Raw genomic sequence first — 24095 nt, forward strand, 5'->3', positions numbered from 1 at the left:
AGCAACACTGAATTTCATCAGCCATTTTGTTGTGCCGTCACCCAGTTTTGTGAGACCTTTTGTAACTCGTCACTGTCAGCTTTGGACTTAATTATGAAAGAAAACATCCACTCCTAGCGCAGAGAGGTCCAAAAAAAAAAAAGAAGGAAGGAAGATGTTAAAAGTTCTTTCTGTCCCTTTAAGGGAAGTTAGAGACCTAGTCCCTATTTTGGCCAGGACAAGGAAAATCTGGTAGACTTGACAGTAATGCATGCTGGGGAAGAGACTGGGATTATTTTTTTTATTTATTTTATTTTGCTGAGTGTGGAAAGAGATCAAGGAAGAGGCAAGTGGCAGACATGTTGAGGGTCTTCCTATGGTAAGAAAGAGAGGGAGGGGCCTAGAGAGTGCAGCTACCTTTGGTGAGACTTCCATTGAGAAGGAGACTGTCAGGGTATGCTCTATGCACTGCTGCGTGGTGCCTTCTTCTGGCAATTTGGCTTCACCTAGCTCAGTGCCTCCTTTCTTCTCCTCTGCCTTCTGCAATTCTCCTCTTGTTTACGGAGTTGCAGCATGACTGCTTTGTGATTCAGTCCTCTGGTCAGGTCCCACAGTGATTACCCATCCTGCGGAGTCTTTTCAAAGTCCTTTTGCACTAGCATTGTCAGGCCATCCTCAGGCCCCCTGCCCTGATTATGTCACTCGTGCAGTGATTCCATCAATCTTTCTACTGACTGCCCCTAGCAATAACACTGTACAGCAGATGGTATGGGAACCCAGGCCTACATTCTATTCTGAGTTCCAGTCCAGGGTCTTACAGCAATCAAGTAAGGTCTGCAGTAACATCTACGTTACTGCTTTCACACGTGGACTACTTCCTACCATGCTTCTCCAAGCTGTTCATTCTCCGCCCTTCCTACTCAGACCTCTATCTCTTGACCTACTAGGTAAACCCTTCCTCTTAGCATAATATCCCTTTCCTCAGGGGTTCCTATCACCCCTTCCTTTTCCCTTGCCTCAGAGAATGAGAGAGAGAGAGACTGCAGGTTTCCTCCCTGCTCACACTGTTGCCAGCCTGCTGGCTTTAGAGAAGCCCTGCCTGTTCCCTCACAGGTGAGCTTTCTTCTAACTAGCACTCTCTACACAGCCTAAATCACCCCTATTGGCTGCTTAATTGGCTGATTGGGCCTGTCTGGCCTAATGCAACTCTCTCAGGTTTGGTGTGGGAAAGACCAGAAAAGAGATAAAGAGAAAGTTGGCTGACAAGCAAATATAGGAAGTAGCTTTAGGAGGAAGAGTGAAAGAGAGGAGTTGAGGCTGGAGTGGACAGTTACTTCATTGTTTAGGGCCGCTAAGTTGGAGCCTGTGGTAGATAGAGGGCATGAGTTCCTCTGCCTCAGTAGTGCCATCTGCAGGTGGTGTATTCCGTAAGAGAGGGTGGCTCTGCCAACTAAAGAATAAAGGATCCCTGCGGTCAAGGAGTGAAAAACTAATTTGGTAATCTTGCACCCAGGGGGAAAGTTCAGACAGACCCTTTGGGGGACAGCTGTGGCCTAGCGAGAGGGACTAGGTGAAGGTTTTGTATTTGGACTCTCCTTTCATTTGGACTTTGTGTAACCTGGAAGGGGAAAAGTTTTTGGTTTGGCTTGAGGGCTGAACAACCCAATCACTGAGAAGGTAGACTATCAACCAGCAGGGAAACTGAGGCATGGAAGGACATAAGGGGCACCACTACAGAGGTGTAAAGAATGGGATGGAAAATGTTATATCCTTGCATAATGATAATATGCCCTCACCTGGTCTAAAGGTTCAGTTTGGCTCTCAAAGAAGTATAGCAAAGCTAGGAGTCCAGAGATGGGCGCAAAAAAAAAAAAGAGGCGTGAAAAGTTTCATCTGAGGAGAGATTGAAAAGAGAACTGTTAAGTTTGGACAGGGGAATAAGTGGCAACATGATATAGGTATGTGAAATAATAACTCAGGTTACACAAGAACAAGGTGATACCTAGTGAGATTGAAAGATGCATTTAACACTGATTTAAAAAATGAAATGCTACTTTTACACAATGTATAAGAAACCTGTGAAACTCTCAGCCACCTTATGTTATTGAGGTCAAGAGCTTATTAGGATTTTTAAAAGGATTAGAAATGTATTTGCATAATGGCACCATCCACAATTATAGGGGTTTTTTTATTAAGGGATATAATGTCTCAGGAAATATCTGTGGGGTTAGGAAGAAAATTCCTTATAAACAGGTTGTTGAGTAGTTGTGAGGTTTACTGCACTTTCCTCTAAAGCATATGGCATTTACTACTGTTAGACACAGAATACTAAACATGATGAACTGTTTGTTCATTCCCTGATTTCTTTGTTCCCATAGAAATTTCTAATGTTTGTTCTCTGCTCAAACAAATGAGTGATTTTCTATTTTGTAAGGTTTGAAGAAAATCTATTCATCTATTTTTAATGTCCAGATATGAAGAAGGTATTTTCATAATTTAGGGAAAAAATCACATGGTACAAAGTGTTCGTATAATTAAAATAATTTATTAAAACTTGCCATTGACTTAACGTACAACAAAGACCAAATTTATTTCAGGTGTTTGAAGACAGGTGATTAGAAATAACAAAATGTTCCTTCATTTATACTGAACTTTTAATGTCTCTTCAGTTTGCATATGAGTGTATTGGGGCATTGCACAGTGAAATAGAATGTACACCTGTGGGTTTTTTAAGACTGCTCAATTTTAATCTTGAGCATTCAAGATCTATCTTGCTTACAGATAGATCAGCGGTTCTCAGTTCGTCAGGACCCCGAAGTGAGTCGGGATCCTGTTTTAATGGGATTGCCAGGACTGGCATTAGACTTGCTGGGGCCCGGGACCAGAGCCCAAGAGTGGCTTCAGCCTTGGGTGGCAGGGCGCAGGCTACGTTTCACCTACCCAGGGCTGAAGCCCTTGGGCTTTGGCTTTGGCCGCCCATCCGGGGCAGCAGGGCTCAAGTTTCAGCTTTGGCCCCCTCCTGGGATCGTGTAATAATTTTTGTTGTCAGAAGGGGGTCGCGGTGCAGTGACATTTGAGAACCTTTGAAATAGAACATGTGTTTGGTACCAAGAAAGTGTCCAGTTTAGCATGTCACCAGCTCTGAAGGGCACGTTATATGCTTGGGATTGCAATCCTAAAGCAGGCACCTGTCAATTTGTGATCAAAAGATTGTAAATTGATGTGTGTGGACATCCCACTAACCTAGGGTGACCAGACAGCAAATATGATAAATTGGAACAGGGGATGGGGGGTAGTAGGAGCCTATATAAGAAAAAGACCCAAAAACCGGACTGTCCCTATAAAATCGGAACATCTGGTCACCCTACACTAACAATAGTCCAACCCATCTTCTGGCTGCATAACCCCTTCCCACCCTAGTCACCTCTTGCGTGACAGATGTCCAGTTCAGCTACCACCCAGCTATAAGTGTAACTTGGTGGGTATATTTCACTATGCAACAGTGAAGTACAACTGCAACATTGTTTGATATTTTAAGCCCTGATTGAGCAACACATTTAAGCACATGCTTAAGTGCTGTGCCCAGTCAGGGCCTTGTGCAGCAACTATAATAGGCAAAGTGAACATGATACATTAAGGCATTAAAATTTGTACCGTATGTAAGCTCTTTGAGGCAGGGACTGTCTTTTTCTTCTGTGTTTGTATGGCACTTAGCGCAGTGGGGTCCTGGTTCCTGACTGAGCTCCTAGGTGATATATCACATCACAAATAATAATATGCAATAATACCAACTGCAGAACTATATGTGCTATGGGAAGCAAAATTATAGTAGCTGTGGGAGTAATAATTTTGAGTTTCTTCTCCTTAAGAATAGAAAATTTCAAACACTGCATTGAATCAGCGCAGGGTCATTTTGTTTGGGTTTGATTCCACTGTTGTGCAGTCATTCCAATTAACTTCTGAATTTACTACGTCAGAAACTGATCTAGTATCATATTAGTTTAGCAAGTAAAATACATGCAGTGCACTGACGGACTGGTATTCACTAACATTTCATCACATACCCTTACCGCTTATGCTGAGCTACACGTGTAACTTTTCATACACCAGAGTTAGAATACAACATGATGAATTTTGATGATGCCCTTTCTCAGAGTTCTTATCTGTACTCTTGTTTTGAATGATAGTGTGTGTGACAGAGGGTTGTTTGTATTGATCATTTGTTGGGAAAGATTTTGTGACTATTTTTAGTCTGAAATAGGGCCATGTCTATTAGATATCGAGACTATTTCAATATCTCAAGTCCTCTTGGCATCACACTCTTCTTTTAAAATAAATCATGTTTTGTACATTTATCCTTGTAGGTTAGATAAGAGTAAAGGATTTAAGAGGATACTGTGCCACATAAGCCCCATATTTTTATATGCATATAAAATGTCATTTGTTTGGGGGGGGGAAAGATTATTAATTTTGTACTTAAGAGTAACTGTATAGTCCCACTCCTAGACCAAAAAAAACCGCAGTATATCTTCGTTAATTCTCACTTCAGTAATGTTCAAGCATAATAATTTAGTCTTACTGTGCTTCACAAGAAAGATTTAGAAGTTGAGTGCTGCAGAGTGACTTTAACAAATTATTCTACAATATGTATATGCTAGTAGACAGTGAAGTACAAGTATTAAATTAAACTTGTCAAAATAAATGAATGAAGTACATTACTGCATGGTAGTTTTTTAATCATATGTGTTCTTACTCGGTGATTGCAAATTTGCAGTTTGTGACGTAACAGCCTTTTGTATGAAATTCTGTGAGAGTTTCTGTGTATTACCAATTTAATAATGCTATGTCCACTATTACCAGATAGACTTGATCTGAAAAGTATTTTTTGTTCCTCACTGCTATGAATGGATCACCTGGTAGTCAGTGCCAATTAATAAGGTTTTACTGTACTTCAAGTTAAAAACTATTTGCTGTGTTAAATTATAATTTAAATTATTTTCTTTCTTTTGAGATTAGTTATATTTTTAACTAATGGTGGTGTTTTTGTAAATGTGGGGAGAGGGAAATAGTGGGAATAATTTAAAATAGTGTCATCTTACTAAATGAGAATCCTTGATTAAGATATGTCCTGGAGGTTCCACTTAGCCCATAATTATGGTTTACCCTTGTACATCATTAATATTTTCTGTTGTGCACAATGTGTAACTAGCACATATTCAGTAAATATACTTGTAATTTTTTTAATCAAATGTTCACACAGACAGCTCTCTTTCCTTTTTAGGAATCTGGGTAAAAATGGCTTATCTAACAGTAGCATTTTATTGGATAAATGTCCACCTCCACGACCACCACCTCCACCATACCCTCCCTTGCCAAAGGACAAGTTGAATCCACCTACACCTAGTATTTATGTAAGTATCATCCGACTGGTAGGAATAAAAGGTTAGGGCTTTTGTAACTATATACTTAGCTTTTTAATTTAGATATGTATTGAAACAAAGTATCTTATTCAGAGCTAAATTTTACTACAGGGGTGCAAACATGTGAAAAGGCAGAATTTTGACCCCAAAGAGAATCTTGTGATATATTTACAAAGAAAAACACTGTAAGTGATTCAAACTGAGAATTCCAGTGTGATTGCTAAATTGAAACGAAAACACATTAGGAATGCTTTTTACATTTTTAGTACTTCAAGTACTGATTTAAAAAGTCAGACAGTTTGAGACACAACTCTCAGTAATAATTCAAATGGATTTATAAAATATTTTAAGATGCATTTCCATAGGATTACACAAATGTTTATATGAGCAGATAACTAAATGGAATTCTCCTGTCCATATCAAAATACAGCAAAGAAAATCAATTAAAGTTGCAATAACAATATTATAGCAAAAAGTTAATATAAGGAAGAACCTGAGGTGTCAAAAGCTTTCATGAGAGATTTCCCTTACTCATGCCTACTTTCTGGTATGGCAGTATATTCTGACATCAGAATTGAGCAATGTCCCAAATTTTGTGTAAAGTTCCTTGGTCATGGAGGAGTAACTTAGACTCATACAGCATCTCCATAGTTTCTATCCACACAGTGAAATTAACATTTGCTCTGGAGACATGACCTATACTGACCCCTAGAGGCAAAATGTTGAAAGATTGGCAACAAGAGCAAAATTAGATGTAACTAACAATGTAGTAATTAAACATTTTTTTTAAAAACTGACTAAAATCAATTGTTCTACTTAATGGTAGAGACAATGTAAATGACATTTCTGTTTTAGTTAGGCAGTTTCCTTTTAGCATTATCTAAAGGATTATCTTATAACTTTTGAAAATAGTCTAACAAACAGTATTGTCTTATTCTAAAAAAAAATTTGGTAGATTTGGAGATTGTACAGTAGAGGACAAAAATAATTCTGTGACTCTTAGTTATTAAAATAACTAATTTCTGTAATATATATGTTCTTTGGGGAGGAACAAGAAATTAAATTAGGAGCTCTGCTGAGGTAAAAATACTGAAGGGATGCTGTAGAGAATACATGTTACTAGATTTTTGGATCTGTTGTCAAATACAGAAATAAACTGCAACAAAATTGAGCTTAGAAAAGCCTTGCACCAAAGCAGTCTGGACAGAATTTCTGCAAGGGAGTAAATTATAATAAGTAATTTCAAAAGGAGTGAAATCAGTATTTAATGAGAAAATATTGTGTGATATAACTGCTAATTCACTGGAGTGCATGAAAATGGATAGCATTCCTGACCTCCTCCTGTTTTATTATTTGTTATTTTACTAATGAAAAGTCTGACTTCCCCTGAGACCTAATAATCCTTTGTTATTCACAGTTGGAAAATAAACGTGATGCTTTCTTTCCACCTTTACATCAATTTTGTACAAATCCAAACAATCCTGTTACTGTAATACGTGGCCTTGCTGGAGCTCTTAAATTAGGTAAGTTTGTTTTATACAAAAAAACAAAGCACAGGGTAGACTTTTTTCTTTCTAAAGGAATGTATACGTATGTAGGGAAGTTTGGGGAAATCTTTGAAGTGTTCACAAAAGTCAGTTTTATTTCCTTAATATATTCATGTTTGCATAACAAGGAATTGGGGTAATATGTAGTCTGCAAACTAAGCAGTATTTCTGTGGTACTTTAAAAGAACTTCGCATCCAGCAGCTCCCATTGACTTTAGTCAAGCAGGTGCCTAACCATCTGTTTCAAAACCTAACATGAGGCTTCTATCTTTGAAACTCTTTGCCCACACTGTTTTCTGCCTTAGTTTTCCCATCTGTAAAATGGAGGAGGATAATTCACCTGTATTGGTAAAGCATTTTGAGATTTATGGATTAAAATTTTTGTACTTCTTCAGTATGCTTATTATTTATTAGAAGTATTTTTTGTAGAGCCCAGGATTTGTCCGAAATACATGTTTTCAGAAATAGTAGATTTAGTCATATCTGCTAGTAAATATTTACTTAATCTAATAATACATATGTCCTTTTCTGAGAAGGACATTTTTAGGCAGTGTAGTCTCTTTTGGGCTTTTACAATCCTGTGTGGGGAAGGCTTTTTACTACATGAAAATATTTAATGTGAAACCTAAATAAACTGAGTTTTGTTTATTAAAGCTGAGAAATTACACATTTCCTTTTCAGGTAAAATATCAAATGTTGTGCTTCGGTATATACCTTTAGTTTCTTTTAAATATATTAATCTCTACCTTCCCAATGTATAATTTAACCTTTTCATTATACTGCACTATTATTTATGAACTGTATTAATGTTCTTTAGATCTAGGACTCTTCTCTACTAAAACATTAGTAGAAGCAAATAATGAACACATAGTAGAAGTGAGGACACAATTACTTCAACCAGCAGATGAAAACTGGGACCCCACTGGAACAAAGAAAATCTGGCGTTGCGAAAGCAGTAGATCTCATACTACAATAGCTAAATATGCACAGTACCAGGCCTCCTCATTCCAGGAGTCATTAAGGGTAAGTACATCTTAACTGTTTTATAAAGAACACAGTAATTCTGCAACCAACTTGTCCTCAGTAACAACTTCCAAAAAAAAAAATCATATCATGTTTTAAGGAGTCTTTTCCATCAGTTGATATTGGGAAGAAGGGGATTCCCATTAATGCTAAAGGCACAGCTAAACACATAAATTCCCTGTGAATGGATGGGCAAATAGACTATAAAGTGTTCCGCACAAACACCTTTAGTTTCTTCAGTGTAAGACTATTAGTTATCACTTTTACATACATTTAAAACTAACTTAAACTGATATATAGTAGTATGTAAACTCAGATTTAAAAGTTGTTGAGAACTTTAAAAATGTATTTAAAACTTTAAAAAAAACTTTACAAATAGTATTTTTACAGACTATTTCTCAATTTCCAACTGAAAAGTACTTAGAAATAAAATTTCTTTATTCAGAGTATGGTGATGTAATGTTTATGTGCTGCTTTTTAGAAGCCCACACGCACTGTTTTCCTTCAACTCAAGTGTTTGATACAGTAGAAATAATGTTATAGTTTCAGAAATATGTCTGTTAATGCTTTCCGTATCTGATATTATGTAATGGCATTCTGTGTTTATAATTATGTAATTGCCCCTATATTTGGGAATGCCTCAGGTTCTAAAATTAATATTTTCTTTTTATAAAAACATTGTTTCAATACATAAAGTGAAGTGTTCATGTTTTTTTAAATACGTTTTTTGCTAACATTATCTAATATTTAAAAAAAAAAAAAGTTTTCTAGTTTTTGTGGCCCCAAATTCTAGTGGTGAGTACATCCTTGGAATTAACTTGGGAACTCCTGAAAGCTCCACACAGATGTGATCCTAGATACATGAAAATACTAAGCTAAATAGAGCAAAGAGTGCAAGGTATTTCTGACCAGCTCTAACTTAGAAGAGGTTGGGAAGCAGCAGTAACAGAGGGCCGAGGGCTGGTATTTTCACTTTAACCACAAGGGAAGTGGTGGTGGGCTGGGTGAGGTGACAAGGACAGGAGAACTTTTAAGTTAGAACTTGCACTGCTGACAGGAGAAACAAGAACTTTGTGAGCCGATTAGACCAGGGTGTTGGAACAGTTTGTATAGTGGGAGTGCTGAGAGCTATTGAACTAAACTGTAAATGCTGTATATGATGGAAACTACTTCAAACCAGGGGGTACGATAGCATCCCTAGTTCTAGCACTGATGATTTAGAAGCAGTAATATGTGGTAGGAGATCCAAGTCTGGATTTGTAGTTACAAGAAAGTGGAGAGGATTAATCATGGGCTGTGAGAGAAGCAGGCGAAGGAATCAAGGACATTCTGGAGGGGGTACATTGGGGGATTTTGATGGCACCTGGATTGGGCTGATCAGGGACACAAATGGGATTTTTCTAGATCTGCAATGGTGATTGGGGAAATGGGATATCCACTGAAGATTTCCGGCTGCTGTTTGGGGAAGTGAGCGAGGATTGTATTCTTCCAGATCATTCCAACGCTGTTGGAAGGTGGGGGCTGCCAGAAGCCTTAAGCCCCACTGGTTCTCAGGGCCATAAGGTAAGCTAGAAAGGGGTCAGAGGATGGGGCAGAATCTTACCCAGAGAGTGGGGTTGGGGAGGTGTGTGGCTGGAGCCCTGGTTATTGTCAGAGAAAGAATCTAGAAATATGCAAAGTATTTGAGATGGGGTGCTGGGCCAAACTAATATTTCTGTCAGTAGGGAAGAAGGGGAGTGAATGTAAAAGTGTGTGCATAATTTGCTTTCAATAAATTTTAAAATATAGAGCTAATCTGTTAACGTTCTCAACTCTTAAGTTTGTCATAGTGTAGCTGTATCAAAACTTTAAGAAATAGAAGGAAAAGAATGCATATAGGCTTCCAGAGCAGCTAATGTTTGATAATGCATATGAACTGGCATGTTACAAGAGGTCAGCTGGAAAGCCTCTATTGTCATTAACTTTTGCATGAAAAAAATTGCATAGATGACTGCAGTATTTTCAAATTAGATTTTTTTCTCTCTCTTAACAAGTTACTAGTAGCAAAGAAATGTAAAATGTACATGTTAAAATGACGTTCATGACACAATGTTCCTTTTCCTCTTTTATGGAAGTCAACAAAAACACTATTCCTATCTCATTCTTATCCCCAGTTTCCTCTAATCTTCAAAGCAACCTCTGGACCATCTCTAAAAATTGTCCATATAAAAATTATAGATGCAAAGGTTTTCATATTTTATTTGGTTTGAGATTAAATCTGTTAATACTATATGATAAAGTGATAGGAAATGTCACGTTTTTGTTTTGCAGGAGGAAAATGAGAAAAAGAGTCACCACAAGGACCACTCAGATAATGAATCCACATCTTCTGATAAGTGAGTTAGGTATAAATAGTATACTTCTATAGTTTCTTTTCCAAAGGATATACTTCATATGTTTTCATAATTTTTACAGCTCTGGTAGGAGAAGAAGAGGACCTTTCAAAACAATCAAATTTGGGACCAACATTGATCTGTCAGACGACAAAAAGTGAGTCTCCATGTAATTTGTCATTTTTTATAGTTATAAACAAAGTTGAGCCAACATGCCCACCTTTATTATTTATCTAGAGAGTTTCCTATTTTATTTCCTCACATTTAGGTTCCTGTAGCTCATTTTACTTTTTGTTGTTGCTGTTTAATAAAACTATACATACTATATCCCTATCATTGTCTGATATGTATTTGGATTTGGCTCCCAGTTAATCTTAGAGTTGCTTATCTTATCATTGGCTACATAACAGTTGTTTGGGCAGTTTAAAAGAAATGCATGTTTTTCTGATAACACAGCAGCAACACCACATTGCCATACTGGAAACACACATATTTGCAAAGTGTTAGAATTCCCAACCCCTGAACTAACTATTTATTCGTTCCCAACCCCTAAACTGTATAATTAACTTATACAGTTAAATTCTTGGTGTTTTGAGGCAAGTAGATGCCAGTTGCAAAAGTTCTACAACAAACAGAAACAAATTCATGATGTGAGACTGAAAGTGTTTTTAAAGGTTGAGCTGCATGTTGTTCATAGAGAGAGCTTGAAGGAAAGTTAGGATTTTATCATAAGGCCTTGAGGCTTCTTAGTAGCATAATTGAGAGGAAAATAAAGCTTAGAAGACAAACCGCGTGTATAGCACCAGCACACACCCTTCCCATACAAAACATCCCTTTACATATCTCCTAGTCTGTGTCATTCTGTGTATAAAAGTAAACACCAGTCTGTTGTTCTCTCATCTTGTTTGTTCCCAAGGATTTCACACAGTATGGATTAAGACTTTAAAAATGCACTTCCAAAAGACTTCATCTTCTCTCCTAACTCTCCTTTCTTAGCAAAGAGTTCCGATGGGAGGCTTGTATTTTAAGAGACTATGCACACATTTCAAGAGAAAATAATGTAATTTGCTTCCATTGTCTTTTAGTATAATGCTGATTGGTACTCAGCTAGTGAGCCTAGAGAGAGAGACTAGTATTCGCTGGGAAAGGGGACTGGGACTGAAATGAGAATTCTTGAGGATTGGAGACTGGGGGCTTGTCTCCACTTACCGGGGGATCAACATGTGGTGATCGATCTACTGGGGGTCGATTTAGCGGGTCTAGTGAAGACCCACTAAATCGACCACCGATCGCTCTCCCGTTGACTCCGGTACTCCATTAGAATGAGAAGCATAAGGTAAGTCAATGGGAGAGTTTCTCCCGTCGACCCAGCACGATGTAGACACTGAAATAAGTTGCCCTAACATATGTTGACTCCAGCTACGTTATTCACATAGCTGGAGTTGTATAACTTAGGTCAACTTAGCCCCGTAGTTTTTTTAGTGCCTGCCCTAGGACTGGGACAAGGAACCAGAGGTATAGAAGAGGCTAGACTGAGACAGTGCGGGATGGAGTGAACAGGATAGGAGGAGTCAAACTTTGGGGAAATGGGCAAAAGATTCTGCGTGCACCAAAGCATACTCCTCTCCAGAGCTCGGAATAGAACCCGAGATCCCTGAGTCTCACCATTCCTCTGCTGCCAGCAAATATCTGTGAAACCCATTGGTAAAGTATCTCATCCCCCAACAGAGGATAACGTACTGTTGCCCAAGTGGCAGAGGTCTGTATAGAGGATCTAAAAGTTCCAACCATACTGATTAACCACATGAGTGTCAGTACAGTGCCATATGATATATGTACAGTGCCATATTTGTTTCTGTTTTTTGTATATGCTTTTTTATAAACCTAGAAAACTACATGCACAAAACATATTAAAAGAACATTATTTAGATTGCAGGGTCATGAACTCATAAGTTAGCAAACATGGTCCGTCTGTGCGTATGTACAAAGACAGTATATCATGATCACATACTGTTATTTCCACAGGACTCTGTGTCGTTCAACATTTCCTAACTTCTGAGAGCTTGATTTTGCAACCTTAATGTTTTTTAAACATAGGTTTGTGTGTGATGTATCCACCCTTCATGCTCTTCATCATATCCTCCCATTTTCTCTCATAAGCTTAATGTTCACCCATTGGGCTCTACTCTTGCATCCCTATTTAATCTCCTGTACACCACCTTTTCTTCATTCCTCCATCCTACTCCCACCAGAATTGCTTCTCTCCAAGAAATCCTGATCCAAGGCTTGCCTCTTCCGATGCCTCTATCTTTTCATACTCTTAAACAGGAGTGGGCAAACTACGGCCTGCGGGCTGGGTTTGGCCCCTCAGTGCTTTGGATCTGGCCCACAGGATTGCAACCCCCGTGGTGCCACGGGCCCTGCGCTGCTCCCAGAAGCAGTGGGCACCACATCCCTGCGGCCCTGGGGGGCGGGGCAGAGGGCTCAGTGCGCTGCCTTTGCCTGGGGTACCTCCCCCGAAGCTCCTATTGGCCAGGAACTGGGGAGGTACCCACAGGCAAGAGCAGTGCGTGGAGCCCTCTGCCCCCCCTCCCCCAGGGGCTTGGTGCCGGCCACTTCCCAGAGTGGCGCAGGGCCAGGGCAGGCAGGCAGGGAGCCTGCCCTGGCCCCATTGTGTGCCGCTGCTACCCAGAAGCCACTCCAGGTAAGCGGTGCCGGGCCGGAGCCCGCACCCTGAACCCTTCCTGCACCCCAAACCCCTGTCCCGAGCCCCCTGCCACACTCCAACGCCCTCCTGCACCCCAACCCTGTGCCCTGAGCCCTCTGCTGCATCCCTCCTGCACCCTAACCTCCTGCCCGGAACCCCCTCATACACTCCACACCCCCCACACACCTCAGCCTCCTGCCCCAGCCGTGCATTCGTGGCCCTGCATGCAATTTCCCCACCCTGTTGTGGCCCTCGGGCCAAAAAGTTTGTCACCCCTGCTCTAAAAGGTAGATTTTTTCTGATCAGTTAGCATCTGTCGCTGTTCTCACCTTCGGTAGCCTCACATTTAGATCCTGCATCTTGGATGTGTAGACTATAGCAATGGTGTTGGGCTTATCTTCTTGCTCTTTTTCCTCTTTGAAGGCTGTTCAGTTTGGGTTGTCCTATATCCTTTTTTCTCCAGGTAACCATTAAGTATAGACCCTCTAGTTCTCTCTGTCACAGTTCAGGGCAACTGCACCTGTATTCCCTCTCTATGATAGAACAAAGGCACCCACTCTCAGGCTTCCAGCTTCCCTAACTGTCACTTCTCTTGCACAGAGAGACACATCTCATTCTCTTCTAACCAGGGTATCCCCACTCTGAACAGTTTCCTCTGCCTTCGCTGTGGTGTTCCCAGTTGTGTCCAAGCAGGCCTGCTTACTTGCTCTTCAGAGACGGTTAACAGTGTGACTCATAGTTGCCACACAGCAATTTTTCTGCAAGCCAATTTTATTCTTAAAGTAAAAGCACTAGAGAGAAAACATTAAAAAATAAAAGAACCTACGCACATGCTACTAAGCTGAACAGAAATCACGCCAACCCTAATGTGGGCTCTGGCAGGAGCAGTCCTTAAGTACCCCATTTGAGGGGTTTCCTTGTGCTTCGGTTCAGAACAAGCACAGAGTCTTATGGTGCCTCAGCAGGTATAGTCCTTCCAACCCTTCCATAAGGATTGGAGCGCTCTGTGGATCAAGGTTCCTGGCCATCTGCTGGATCAGGAAGAAGGCCCTGAGTCTGTTTAAAACCAGGCTGTTTATCCAAAAATCTTTTTGTCTGTTCTTCCCTGGAGAATCCAGTTTGAACTAGTATATGCCAGCCTCTGCAGGGCATGGCTTCAAAGGGCTGATAAGCAAAGGAATTGCATTAGCTTCCCCCTCCTTCTGAAGGAGTTGCATACAATTCTACAACAATACATACACAACTACATTTTAACCCATGGACCCCAAAGGTATTAAAACTAATTCAGTAAGGTTTATTTTAATCCCACAAGGTTTGTCTATGATACTGTCTTTGTGTCATGCTCTCCCCTATGAATGTTCCCTGAATGAATGCTTGACTCTTTTGTCTCTCAGCTAAGTCCCCAACTCTTGTCCAGAGTGGCTTCAGATTTGATACAGACAGCTTGTCTGATTCTTCTAGTGTTTCCTTTCAGTAATATCTTAATTTAACCTTCTGCTCTTGACTCAGTTTGCCACTAACAATCTGTTGTTCTGTTCACTTGGTCTTTTACACTACTTCTTTCTGATTTTTTTTTTCTTTTGAATTCCTGAATGTATTCTGCAGAACTAGTTTCTTTCTTCTTTTTATCCTCATTGCAAAATGAGACTGGGCATTCTTTCCATAGAAGAGGAAAGAAGTCCTTTTGCAATTCTGGATTTCCTCTTGATCTATGAACAGCGAACAGTGCATAGCACTGCAGCTGTCCGTTGACTTGAATGAGGAACTGCCCAATACTAGCTTGTTCTTCATTTTAGTCTTCTTTAATGAGTGTTTCTCTAGCTGAAATGGGAAATTGTATTTAATGGCTAAAACAAAATATGCATATAAAAAAGATGGGAGAAGGAACTGTGCATGGACAGGTAGAACAGTGGTTGGGCTGATGGAAGAGATTGAGGACTCTAAATGCACTAAAGGCTGGTCTGTCCAGGTTAGGTTTTATTTCCTGTTAGAGGTGAGCTAAGGCTGAAATTCAGGCAGAAACTCTCCAATACTATAAAACCTGAATGTTGTAAACCAAATTAAGTTGCTTTTTATGGGATTTTAAATTAAAATCTCTCTCTATAATATACTATTTTAGGTCTTTCATTCCATTTTTAAATTAGTCTGACCATTATTCCATTCTGTACCTATGTGTGACATTCTTTATGTGCTGATTCATGCAATCTTCTCATAAATCCTCTTCCTACCCCCCCACTTTCTCTACAAACCAGTAAAAATCAATTTTGTTTAAATTGAATACATTTTTCTTTTAAAAAAGAAACCTATTTAAAATCAAATTTGAAATTGACAGCCTATGTTAAGGAATAAATTTACTGTAATCTGTTAAAATAATATTAATTTACATAAAAAAATTCAAGCAATATGTGTTTGCTGCCAAAGTTTTAAAGAAAGTCAAGGAACTGAACTGGTTGAATTCACTGGCCAAGCACCTGGAATTAGAGTTTGATGAAGTTAAACCAGCTTTGTGCTGCAGTAGCCACTTCTGTAAATGCAGAAAATATATTCTTAGTTTGAGTTTATTCAACTAGTTCAGTTAACTTTGAACAAGCTTGTCATTAAACAAAGAAGGAAAGCTTGGTTTTTTTTCTTTTCTAATCGAGGCCTAAAAAACCCTAAGGTCTAAGAGGATGAGATCTGCTAGTTCTAAAATCTTGAAGGACATGGTGACCCGAAACAAATAGTTCAATTTCCTAACTACAGATAATACTTCCTTTGTTTAATAAATCGGTTAGTTTTAAATGCAAAACATGATTTTGATAACCTGACTTTTGTTTTTTGTGTATCCAGAACATTTACAGTATTTACATGTAACTAATAATATTTAAAAATACTTTTTTGTGCATTTTAATTTAACTAACTAACCAGTATCCATCCTAATGGAGTTTAGGGAATATCATGTGTAAAATTTAATCTAATAAATAGAAAATGGTGAATGACATTGAACATAAAATTAAAAATCTGAGTAAGTGAATGTTAAGCAGTATAACTGCTTAAATAAATATGCATAGATATGATGTATCCTCCTGGTTAGCAAAAAGAAGTACCAAATATACCAACCACTGAGAATCAACCTCTATTAGGAAAATAGATGAAAAGTAGAAATGCATAGAGCCCTGCACAGATACAAAATTTGTATCTGCATCCAATCTGCAATCGCAAAAATGGTCTGCGGATATCCACATCTGTGGATATAAAGCGGATACCCGCAGATTTGCAGGGCTCTACAAATGCAACACAAGGTTTAAATCACTTCAATTTAAATCAGTCTGCCCTACTGTAAACTTCTCTACCCAAGTTATTGGTCACTTTTATTTCAAAAATAAAATTGACAACCAGCAAGAGCTCTCTTCATCCCACTCTCTCCTTTGTTGTTGTTATATCACAAAATATACGTAGCATTTTATAAATAGAATAATTCAAATCTCTGTCCCAAAGAGGTTAGAATGGAGATCTCCCTATCTTCCTCTAACTTTTTGACTCCCCGTCCTTTTTGTTGTCTCTTTCATCTCAATTTTTCTCATATCTAACCGTTTTCTCTTCCTTCTGTCTACAAACAAGGCTTGAAAAATGTACACAGTGCCTACTTGCCAGGCAGAAATACACCAGTGTCCCAGGCCATGATCCCTCCCTGCAGTTAAGAGGAACCTGGATAATATAAGAAAATTTGATATTTAAAGACAGATATTTCCCATGAGTGAGGCTAAGAGGTAGAATGGGGAAATTATGAAAAACATAGAGTAGTTATCAAAAATCTAAGCAATGCTCTCCTGTCTCTAGACATTCCCCATTGATCCAGTGTCTGGCTAGGCTGCATATCTCTCTAACAGGTCTGCTCTTTGGGTTCCCTCTCTGACTTGAACCCAAAAGCTCTGGTCTCCCTCTGATTGGTTGCCTGCCTGCCTCCCATTGGTTTGAGGTCCCCAGTGTTTGAGCCTGAAGGCCTCTGTTCTCTGCTGAATGAGTCATAGGGTAAGGCTAGCCTGCAATTAAAAACCCACAGGTGGCCTGTGCCAGCTGATGCTGGCTCATGGGGTTTGGGGTAAGGGCTGTTTCACTGTAGGTGTAGACATTTGGACTTGGGCTGGAGCCCCGGCTCTAGGACCCTGCGAGGTGGGAGGGTGCCAGAGCTCAGGCTACAGCCTGAGCCCGAATATCTACACTGAAATTAAAAAGCACCTTAGCACAAGCCCTACGAGCCCAAGTCAGCTGGCACAGGCCAGCCATAAGTGTCTAATTGCACTGTAGACATGCTGGTCAAGTTCTGTCTGCAACTTGTCTGATGACCCCACTTTCCAGATGGTCAGAACCCCTCACTGTCTCAGTCTGCAGTCCTCAGACTGCAGGGACTTTGTTCTGCAGTCCCCCAGTTTAGGATTGATGATTTTGTCTTGCTGTTGGTGAGATCTCCCCTTGCAGCTCCTGAAAGCCCCAGCCTCCTGCTAAATGGGTCCCCACATCTTTATTCCCCCACTGGCCATCTGGTTGCTCCTCCAGGTGACTGGATACTTCTCTTCATCTGCTGCCACTGTACTCCCTTCCTCTTCTCTCTCCCCCTCACCCCCCCCCATCTGTAGTCCAATCCTGATGGTCCTGGTCTCCTGCAGGTTGATTCATCAAGTGATTAAGTTTCCCTTTGGCTTGAGCCCTGATGGCATCAGGTTTACCCAGTGCTCTGTTGCACTGTTCTGGTCCACCTGGTCTCAGCTCTGTTCTGTGCTGCTGTCCAGTGTGCTCCAGGATCTCAGACATTTCTTAGCACTTTTGGGGATGTCTTTCCTGCTGAGACAGTCACCTGCTGGGGTGATATGGGAGAAGCAGCAGCAAGTCTTGAACAGTGCCAACTGGTGCTGCAACTAGGAATTTCTGCACTTTGTTTATCAAAACATTATAGTCCAGGTAATCAGAGTGACAAAGGTCCCACTCATGCAACCAATCTGACTTTTTACTTGTCATGGCTATGCAGATAAGTGGATTTTTAAGCCCTTTCTATGGCTAAAGATCTTGTTTCCCCATCTTGAAGGAGGGGAAAAAACCTTTCCTTGATCCCACCTTTCTCTCCAAGTACCAACCTATCACACTGCTCTCTTTGGCTCCAGTATCCTAGAGCATGCTGCCTAAGCTTCTCCAGTTTTCTCCTGGATCTCCCTTCCATTCTGAGGTACACGTGCAGCTGTTTCCACTTGAGTTGTCATTTCTGTTCAGGGGTGAAATTAAGACCTCATTCTTCTTGTGCTAGTTCCCTAAAATTTGCTGAGATCCTGTGATCAGCCTGGGAGTGGGATCAACTTGTAAGTTCCTGCAGGGCCTCTTCGTTGTTAGTGGGGTGTGCTTCTCGTAATAGCTGGGAAACAGATTTTGTAACTGCTGTTTTCACCACCACAGCCATCCTTATCTCCTTAGTAAACAGACTTCATGTGTTAATTTGAGCAGGAGAGAAGAATAAGGATGGAATTCCACTTTCATATACTGATGTTGACTAGTGGGAATTCATGGTGGGATTTTTTTTTTAATTGGGGATTGTTTGCGGTTTAATGCATAGAGGTTTTATGTGATGTGTGTGCTGAAATTTCAAGTTTAAAGAATAGCAGGAATTTTTGTGACATTTCCAAACTTAAAGTTAGGGATCTATGGAATCTGAGACCTAAGTTTTCAGAAGTATGTGCACTCAATTGCACACCTAATGTGTATGCAGTTACCACAGTTGCATGCGCAATCACTGTAAACTAGGTATACAATTCTGAAATGTAATTTTCTGAGAACTTAGGCCAGAATGGACAGTTCTACAATTAAGACTTGGATTTCAGTTAAACATTAGCATTAAATTGACATATGAATTGGTATAATTCCAGAATGAGACATTAAATTGTGGATGACGTTTTCTTCAAGAAACATGAAAACATGCAGTAGCAGTTTCTATTCCTGTAACCTATATGTTAACAGTTTTGTAAAATGCTGTTAATATAATTCCCAAAGTATCCCATGAACTTTAGGGATTCACAGTTGTTGATTTGCTGTTTTACTGCAGGTGGAAGTTGCAGCTCCATGAACTGACAAAACTTCCTGCTTTTGTACGTGTGGTGTCAGCAGGAAATCTTCTAAGCCATGTTGGTCATACAATCCTGGGAATGAACACAGTCCAGTTGTACATGAAGGTTCCAGGGAGTAGGACACCAGGTAAGTACAGACACTTTCCATGGAAAAAATCAAGCAATAAAGTCAAAAAGGTGTTAACCTGGTCACAATGCAGGTCCTATATAGTTTATGATGTGCATAAATATAACAAAAATGTATATTAGAGTATCAGTTTAACAAGAAATTAGAAAATGCTTCATGGTGCATATGCAAAGTGACAGAGTTACTTTCTCCTGTAACATTAACTTCTGAAATTTCCTAACTTTTAAGTGCTTTTATTTCACAACCTTAAATGTTCATTATTGCTAACCTTTTGCATTTAATTGCCTCTTTCTTTAAGAAGAATGAGACACAATTGACTTACTTCACTTGCACATCTGGCAAACTTCTGTAAGCTTTTCCAGCAGAGCTTGTAAATTCCTAGAATGACAGTTTATAGTTAAACCTTTAAGAGCTAAACTTTGTTTAATTTAAACTCGTTACCTGAGGGTAAAATACATCCTTCACTGTTAGATAGATTTGTGATTAAAACATTGAACTAGGGTTTAGGAGATCTTAGTTCAGTTCCTGGCTCTGCCTTTGGCTTCATATGTGACCTTCTGCAAGACTCTTAGTGCATCTGTGCCTCAGTTTCCCATCAGTAAAATGGAGGTAATACTACTGTAGTCTGTCCTTTCTATGTAAATTGAAAGCTCTTTGGGGCAGGGATTAATTCTTACTGAAACAATGGGGCCCCAGTCTTGCTTCAGGCCTCCAGGTGCCCCCAAAATAAAAATAATAATTGTGTTTGACTGAAGCTCAGGTATAGCAGAGCTCTTAAGATCTACAAGAGGGGAGCCACAAAGCATTATGCACATCAAAGATTAGAGAAATTGATAACTTTTAGTCATCCACAAATCAATCAAAGCAAAGCTGTGTTGTCACTAATACATAGCCTAAGTAACAGTGTTTTAATTGTGTATTTTTAAAAAAGTGTAGATACTCAAATGCTGTGGTACTAGGCATTATTTACAAATACATATATAATTAAGCTGTGATATAATTTGCCTTAATAATAATTAGTGCCTACATAGTACTTTATGTGCTCACAGTGCTGTCAAAACAAAATTATCATCACTGTGAAAATAAGTTTTTCTCATGAATTTCAGGTCACCAAGAAAATAACAACTTCTGTTCAGTAAACATAAATATTGGTCCAGGTGACTGTGAATGGTTTGTTGTTCCTGAAAGCTATTGGGGTGTCCTGAATGACTTCTGTGAAAAGTAAGTCTCATATGCTGTGCTCAGATGTTTTGAGGGCTTCTGTATGTATACCTGTCAGATGCAGAAACACCTCACACATGCTATCAGTGGGGAGGTGGAGGTGATATTTTGTAGCTTCTGATGAATCAGAAAAGTCTGTTAAGATCTAGATTTTTCCTTTATACTTTTTCACCATTTTAACTAAATAGATTGCAATATGCAAAAAACAGCCAACTTTATGATTATCTCAGTTGCCTCGGGATAGTTTGCCCACAACAATCAGCAGTTGACTTAGATTTATTTCAAAACTTCTAAAAAGAAAAAATAAAGGTGGTGGAGGAGGGAGCATAGATGACATGGGGTGGGGGGGGGGGGTTTGTAATGGATATGGAGACTTTGACATGTAAGTCAAAGGTTCAGATTCAGACCATATCAGGAGGGCTCAAAAGTTACTACTCCCAAATGTATTTTAAGACCTCAATCCAATTTCCACCTTACAAAGCCCATCATTACTCAAGTGTATTACTTGTTACTCAAGTGTATTTTGTGTACATGCAAGTGGTTTTGCAGTTTTTTTTAAATGGCCATAGTGTCTCACAATCAGCAATGAAAATAAATCCATGTTGTGTTAATTCTGTAGATTAGCAAACTTTTAAACTGCATTTGGTTTTCGTATGTGTTCATTATTTGATTGTATGATAGTGATACATTCTTTTCAAAGACTGCACAAAACTGAGCCACTATGACAACAACAAAAATATTTTAAAGAAAAAATGTCACCAACAAGACAAACAGCTTGGAACTAGAGTCCGACCATTCTGAAACTGCTAGAGAGCAGCAGAGTAAATCAAAGGTGAAAGGCTAAAAGTAAAGTAGTTCAAAGAATTTGAGAGAGCCTGAATCACTGAACATAATGCAGTGCAGGACTGGGTGCTACCATCTCACAAATAACGTGGCGTCAGGCTTAAGAGCAGCCTGACAGACCCAAGGGATGAAAGAGGACAGATAAAAGGGACATGCCCAGATCAGATCAGCCCTTGCATTTAAAATATATGAAGAAAAGGTCAAAAGACACGCTTCATGAACAATTTCAAGTAAGATGTGGAGGAGGGTAAAAGGAAAAGCAGTTAGTGATTGAATTATTGATGACTAGTAGATCATATGTATTTGTTCACTGGAAGAAATTTGTATGAGCCAGAACTCTTCAGCTGATCTGACTGCAATTTATAATTAACAGTACAATTATTATATATTAGTTAGCATATAGGTTGTACTGTTGAATTGGTGGGTTGGAGAATTAATTCAATCACCATAGCAACTAATACCTTGGCCTCTTTACTGAGACTGTTCAGAAGAGAGCTAGCGGTGGTGGTGATGTTGAAGATGTGTTCACTAGTCACTATGCCTTGTCTAATCTAGACTTCTTTCCTAAAATTTCCCACCATTGCTACCATCCAATTGTGGTAGCAATATTGGAGTGCTGGAGTAGAAAAGGCAGCAGCAACCACTGGCATTTTGAACACCATGTTGTGCAGACCTGCTCTGAGCGGGTGACAGTGGTTAAAATGCCTGTAGTCATTCTACACTAATATTATGTTGATTGCGACTACCAGTGGAGTTGTATTAGTGATAGCAATACTGGGAAATGTTAAGAAAAAATATTGTAGACAAAAACCTGGACAATAAATGGAGTCCATCAGCTCATTTCACACATGCAGCCAATTGCTACCTACAGATTCAGGACATAATGACCATCCACTGGATTCAAATCAGCCACCTAGAGAAGAAAACTAGGGTTGGGGGGGTTTATTTTTTTATTTTTTACCATTTCCTGTGTCATCAATCACTAGTTGGAAGCATTTGTAATAGTGATTGCTGTATGCAAGTATTCTGATTAACTTAACTTTATCTTGTCAGTAGGCATAGACCCCTAATTTATCTATTGGTAAATGTGGAAGACTTTTTTTTCCTATTGTTGCAGAAATAATATGAATTTCCTAATGGGCTCTTGGTGGCCTAACCTGGAAGACTTGTATGAAGCCAATGTCCCAGTTTATAGGTTTATTCAGAGACCTGGGGATTTGGTGTGGATAAATGCTGGCACTGTTCATTGGGTTCAGGCTATTGGCTGGTGCAACAACATTGCTTGGAATGTTGGCCCTCTTACAGGTATGGTGAAATAATATATATGGTGACATAGATAATTTGTTCATATTGTACCACATGCATCCCAACTCTCTTGGGCTTTTTGTATTAATTTATCATATTTTACTAGATAAAAATTGTATCTGTTTCAACACAAACTGTATAATGTTAAAACCTGAAATGTTTTCCTCTGAAGGAAGACTGAAAACATAAGCACCACAGTCCTTTCATGATTTATTTAGACTAAGCCTCACCACAATCGTGACTATAAACTTTTGTATAAAGAGAAAAAAGAGAAAGGAAATGATTAGATGAACTCACTCTACCTTGCACTTCACTTCCTTTCTTTCTCCTCTCCTCATCCTATTCATCCATCTAGGAAAGAGGTTGCACAGGTGAGGAGGACTGACCATCCAGTTAGTTTTTTCAAGACCATTGAGCTCTCCTATTTTTAATAATAACAGGCAATTATAAACCAGTATAAAATCTTGAGTTTTTAAAAAGCTCCAGGAATGTTAGCTTTAAGTACAGTCTTTCAGTTTAAAACAAATAAAAACATTTGGCTAGATGTTTCAAACCCACAGCTACAAGAGAATTATGTAAAGTCATTAGGGTTCAAACTGGTATAAGCAGAAAAATAGAAAGATAATCTCAGAGAATGGGAGGAAACTCAGCAGACAAAAGAGGACCAGTACGTAGCTCAAAAAATAGCTTTTTTCTTAACTAGTAATGCACACGACAAACTTTATTTTGGTTTAGTGCTATAAGCAGTATCATTCCAAGATCACTTGAATTGACTGGCATTCCCTGAGCAGCAACACATGTGCAACAAGACATTCCTTATGTTGCTTAGCATAAATTTAACATGCCTAATCTATCACAACAAACCTCTCTCTATTGTGTAATCTGTCTAGAAATTGTGTATTGTAAATATATGACAGAATTGTAATATAGAATTGGATGGAACAAAGGCAGCTGCAGAAACTAGCAAATTAGGTTTTTAACCCTAAATATTTGAGAATTTAAATTTAAAAATCCCGTTTTTAAAGAAGTGGTCTCTGTTTACTTTTAAAATAAAACCGTTTTAAAAACCATTACTTTATTTAAAAATGCTTTTTCAAGTTGTTGTGGAATTGTGTATGCTCTCAATATTCTAAATATAAGGGACTATTGTGTAAAAATTTACTTTCAAAGCTGTAAAAATTGTAATGGCAACCACTGTAGCATACAGTATGTAGTTTTCTCCAATCTTACAAAATTCAGGTTTTGAGGATGACCAGGAGATCATCTTGTATCCTTTATTGGCTTATCTGAAAGTTTCTGTAACTTTTTCTTCTAGCCTGTCAATATAAATTGGCAGTGGAACGGTACGAGTGGAATAAACTACAGAGCGTCAAGTCAATAGTGCCGATGATTCATCTTTCGTGGAACATGGCACGAAATATAAAGGTCTCAGATCCAAAGCTTTTTGAAATGATCAAGTAAG

The 24095-nt window shown here is 39.1% G+C and overlaps 1 protein-coding gene across 4 annotated transcripts in view; it reads left to right on the plus strand.

Moving 5' to 3' along the window:
- The window catches only part of KDM6A (lysine demethylase 6A), a 274760-nt gene that overhangs the window by 237781 nt on the left and 12884 nt on the right, over nucleotides 1-24095 (plus strand). For 2 of the 4 annotated variants that reach the window (XM_084642140.1, XM_084642141.1), the window contains 10 exons: nucleotides 5261-5390; nucleotides 6817-6922; nucleotides 7764-7969; nucleotides 9374-9532; nucleotides 10280-10344; nucleotides 10424-10498; nucleotides 19116-19264; nucleotides 20371-20485; nucleotides 22446-22633; nucleotides 23949-24090. In XM_084642140.1, coding sequence (XP_084498266.1) covers nucleotides 5261-5390; nucleotides 6817-6922; nucleotides 7764-7969; nucleotides 9374-9532; nucleotides 10280-10344; nucleotides 10424-10498; nucleotides 19116-19264; nucleotides 20371-20485; nucleotides 22446-22633; nucleotides 23949-24090 — 1335 coding nt within the window. The remainder of the gene's footprint in view (nucleotides 1-5260; nucleotides 5391-6816; nucleotides 6923-7763; nucleotides 7970-9373; nucleotides 9533-10279; nucleotides 10345-10423; nucleotides 10499-19115; nucleotides 19265-20370; nucleotides 20486-22445; nucleotides 22634-23948; nucleotides 24091-24095) is intronic. The other 2 variants (XM_084642142.1, XM_084642143.1) reach the window with 1 other exon arrangement.

The sequence above is a fragment of the Lepidochelys olivacea genome (assembly GCF_965140295.1).
Source record: "Lepidochelys olivacea isolate rLepOli2 genome assembly, chromosome: 1".
Lineage (NCBI taxonomy): Eukaryota > Metazoa > Chordata > Testudines > Cheloniidae > Lepidochelys > Lepidochelys olivacea.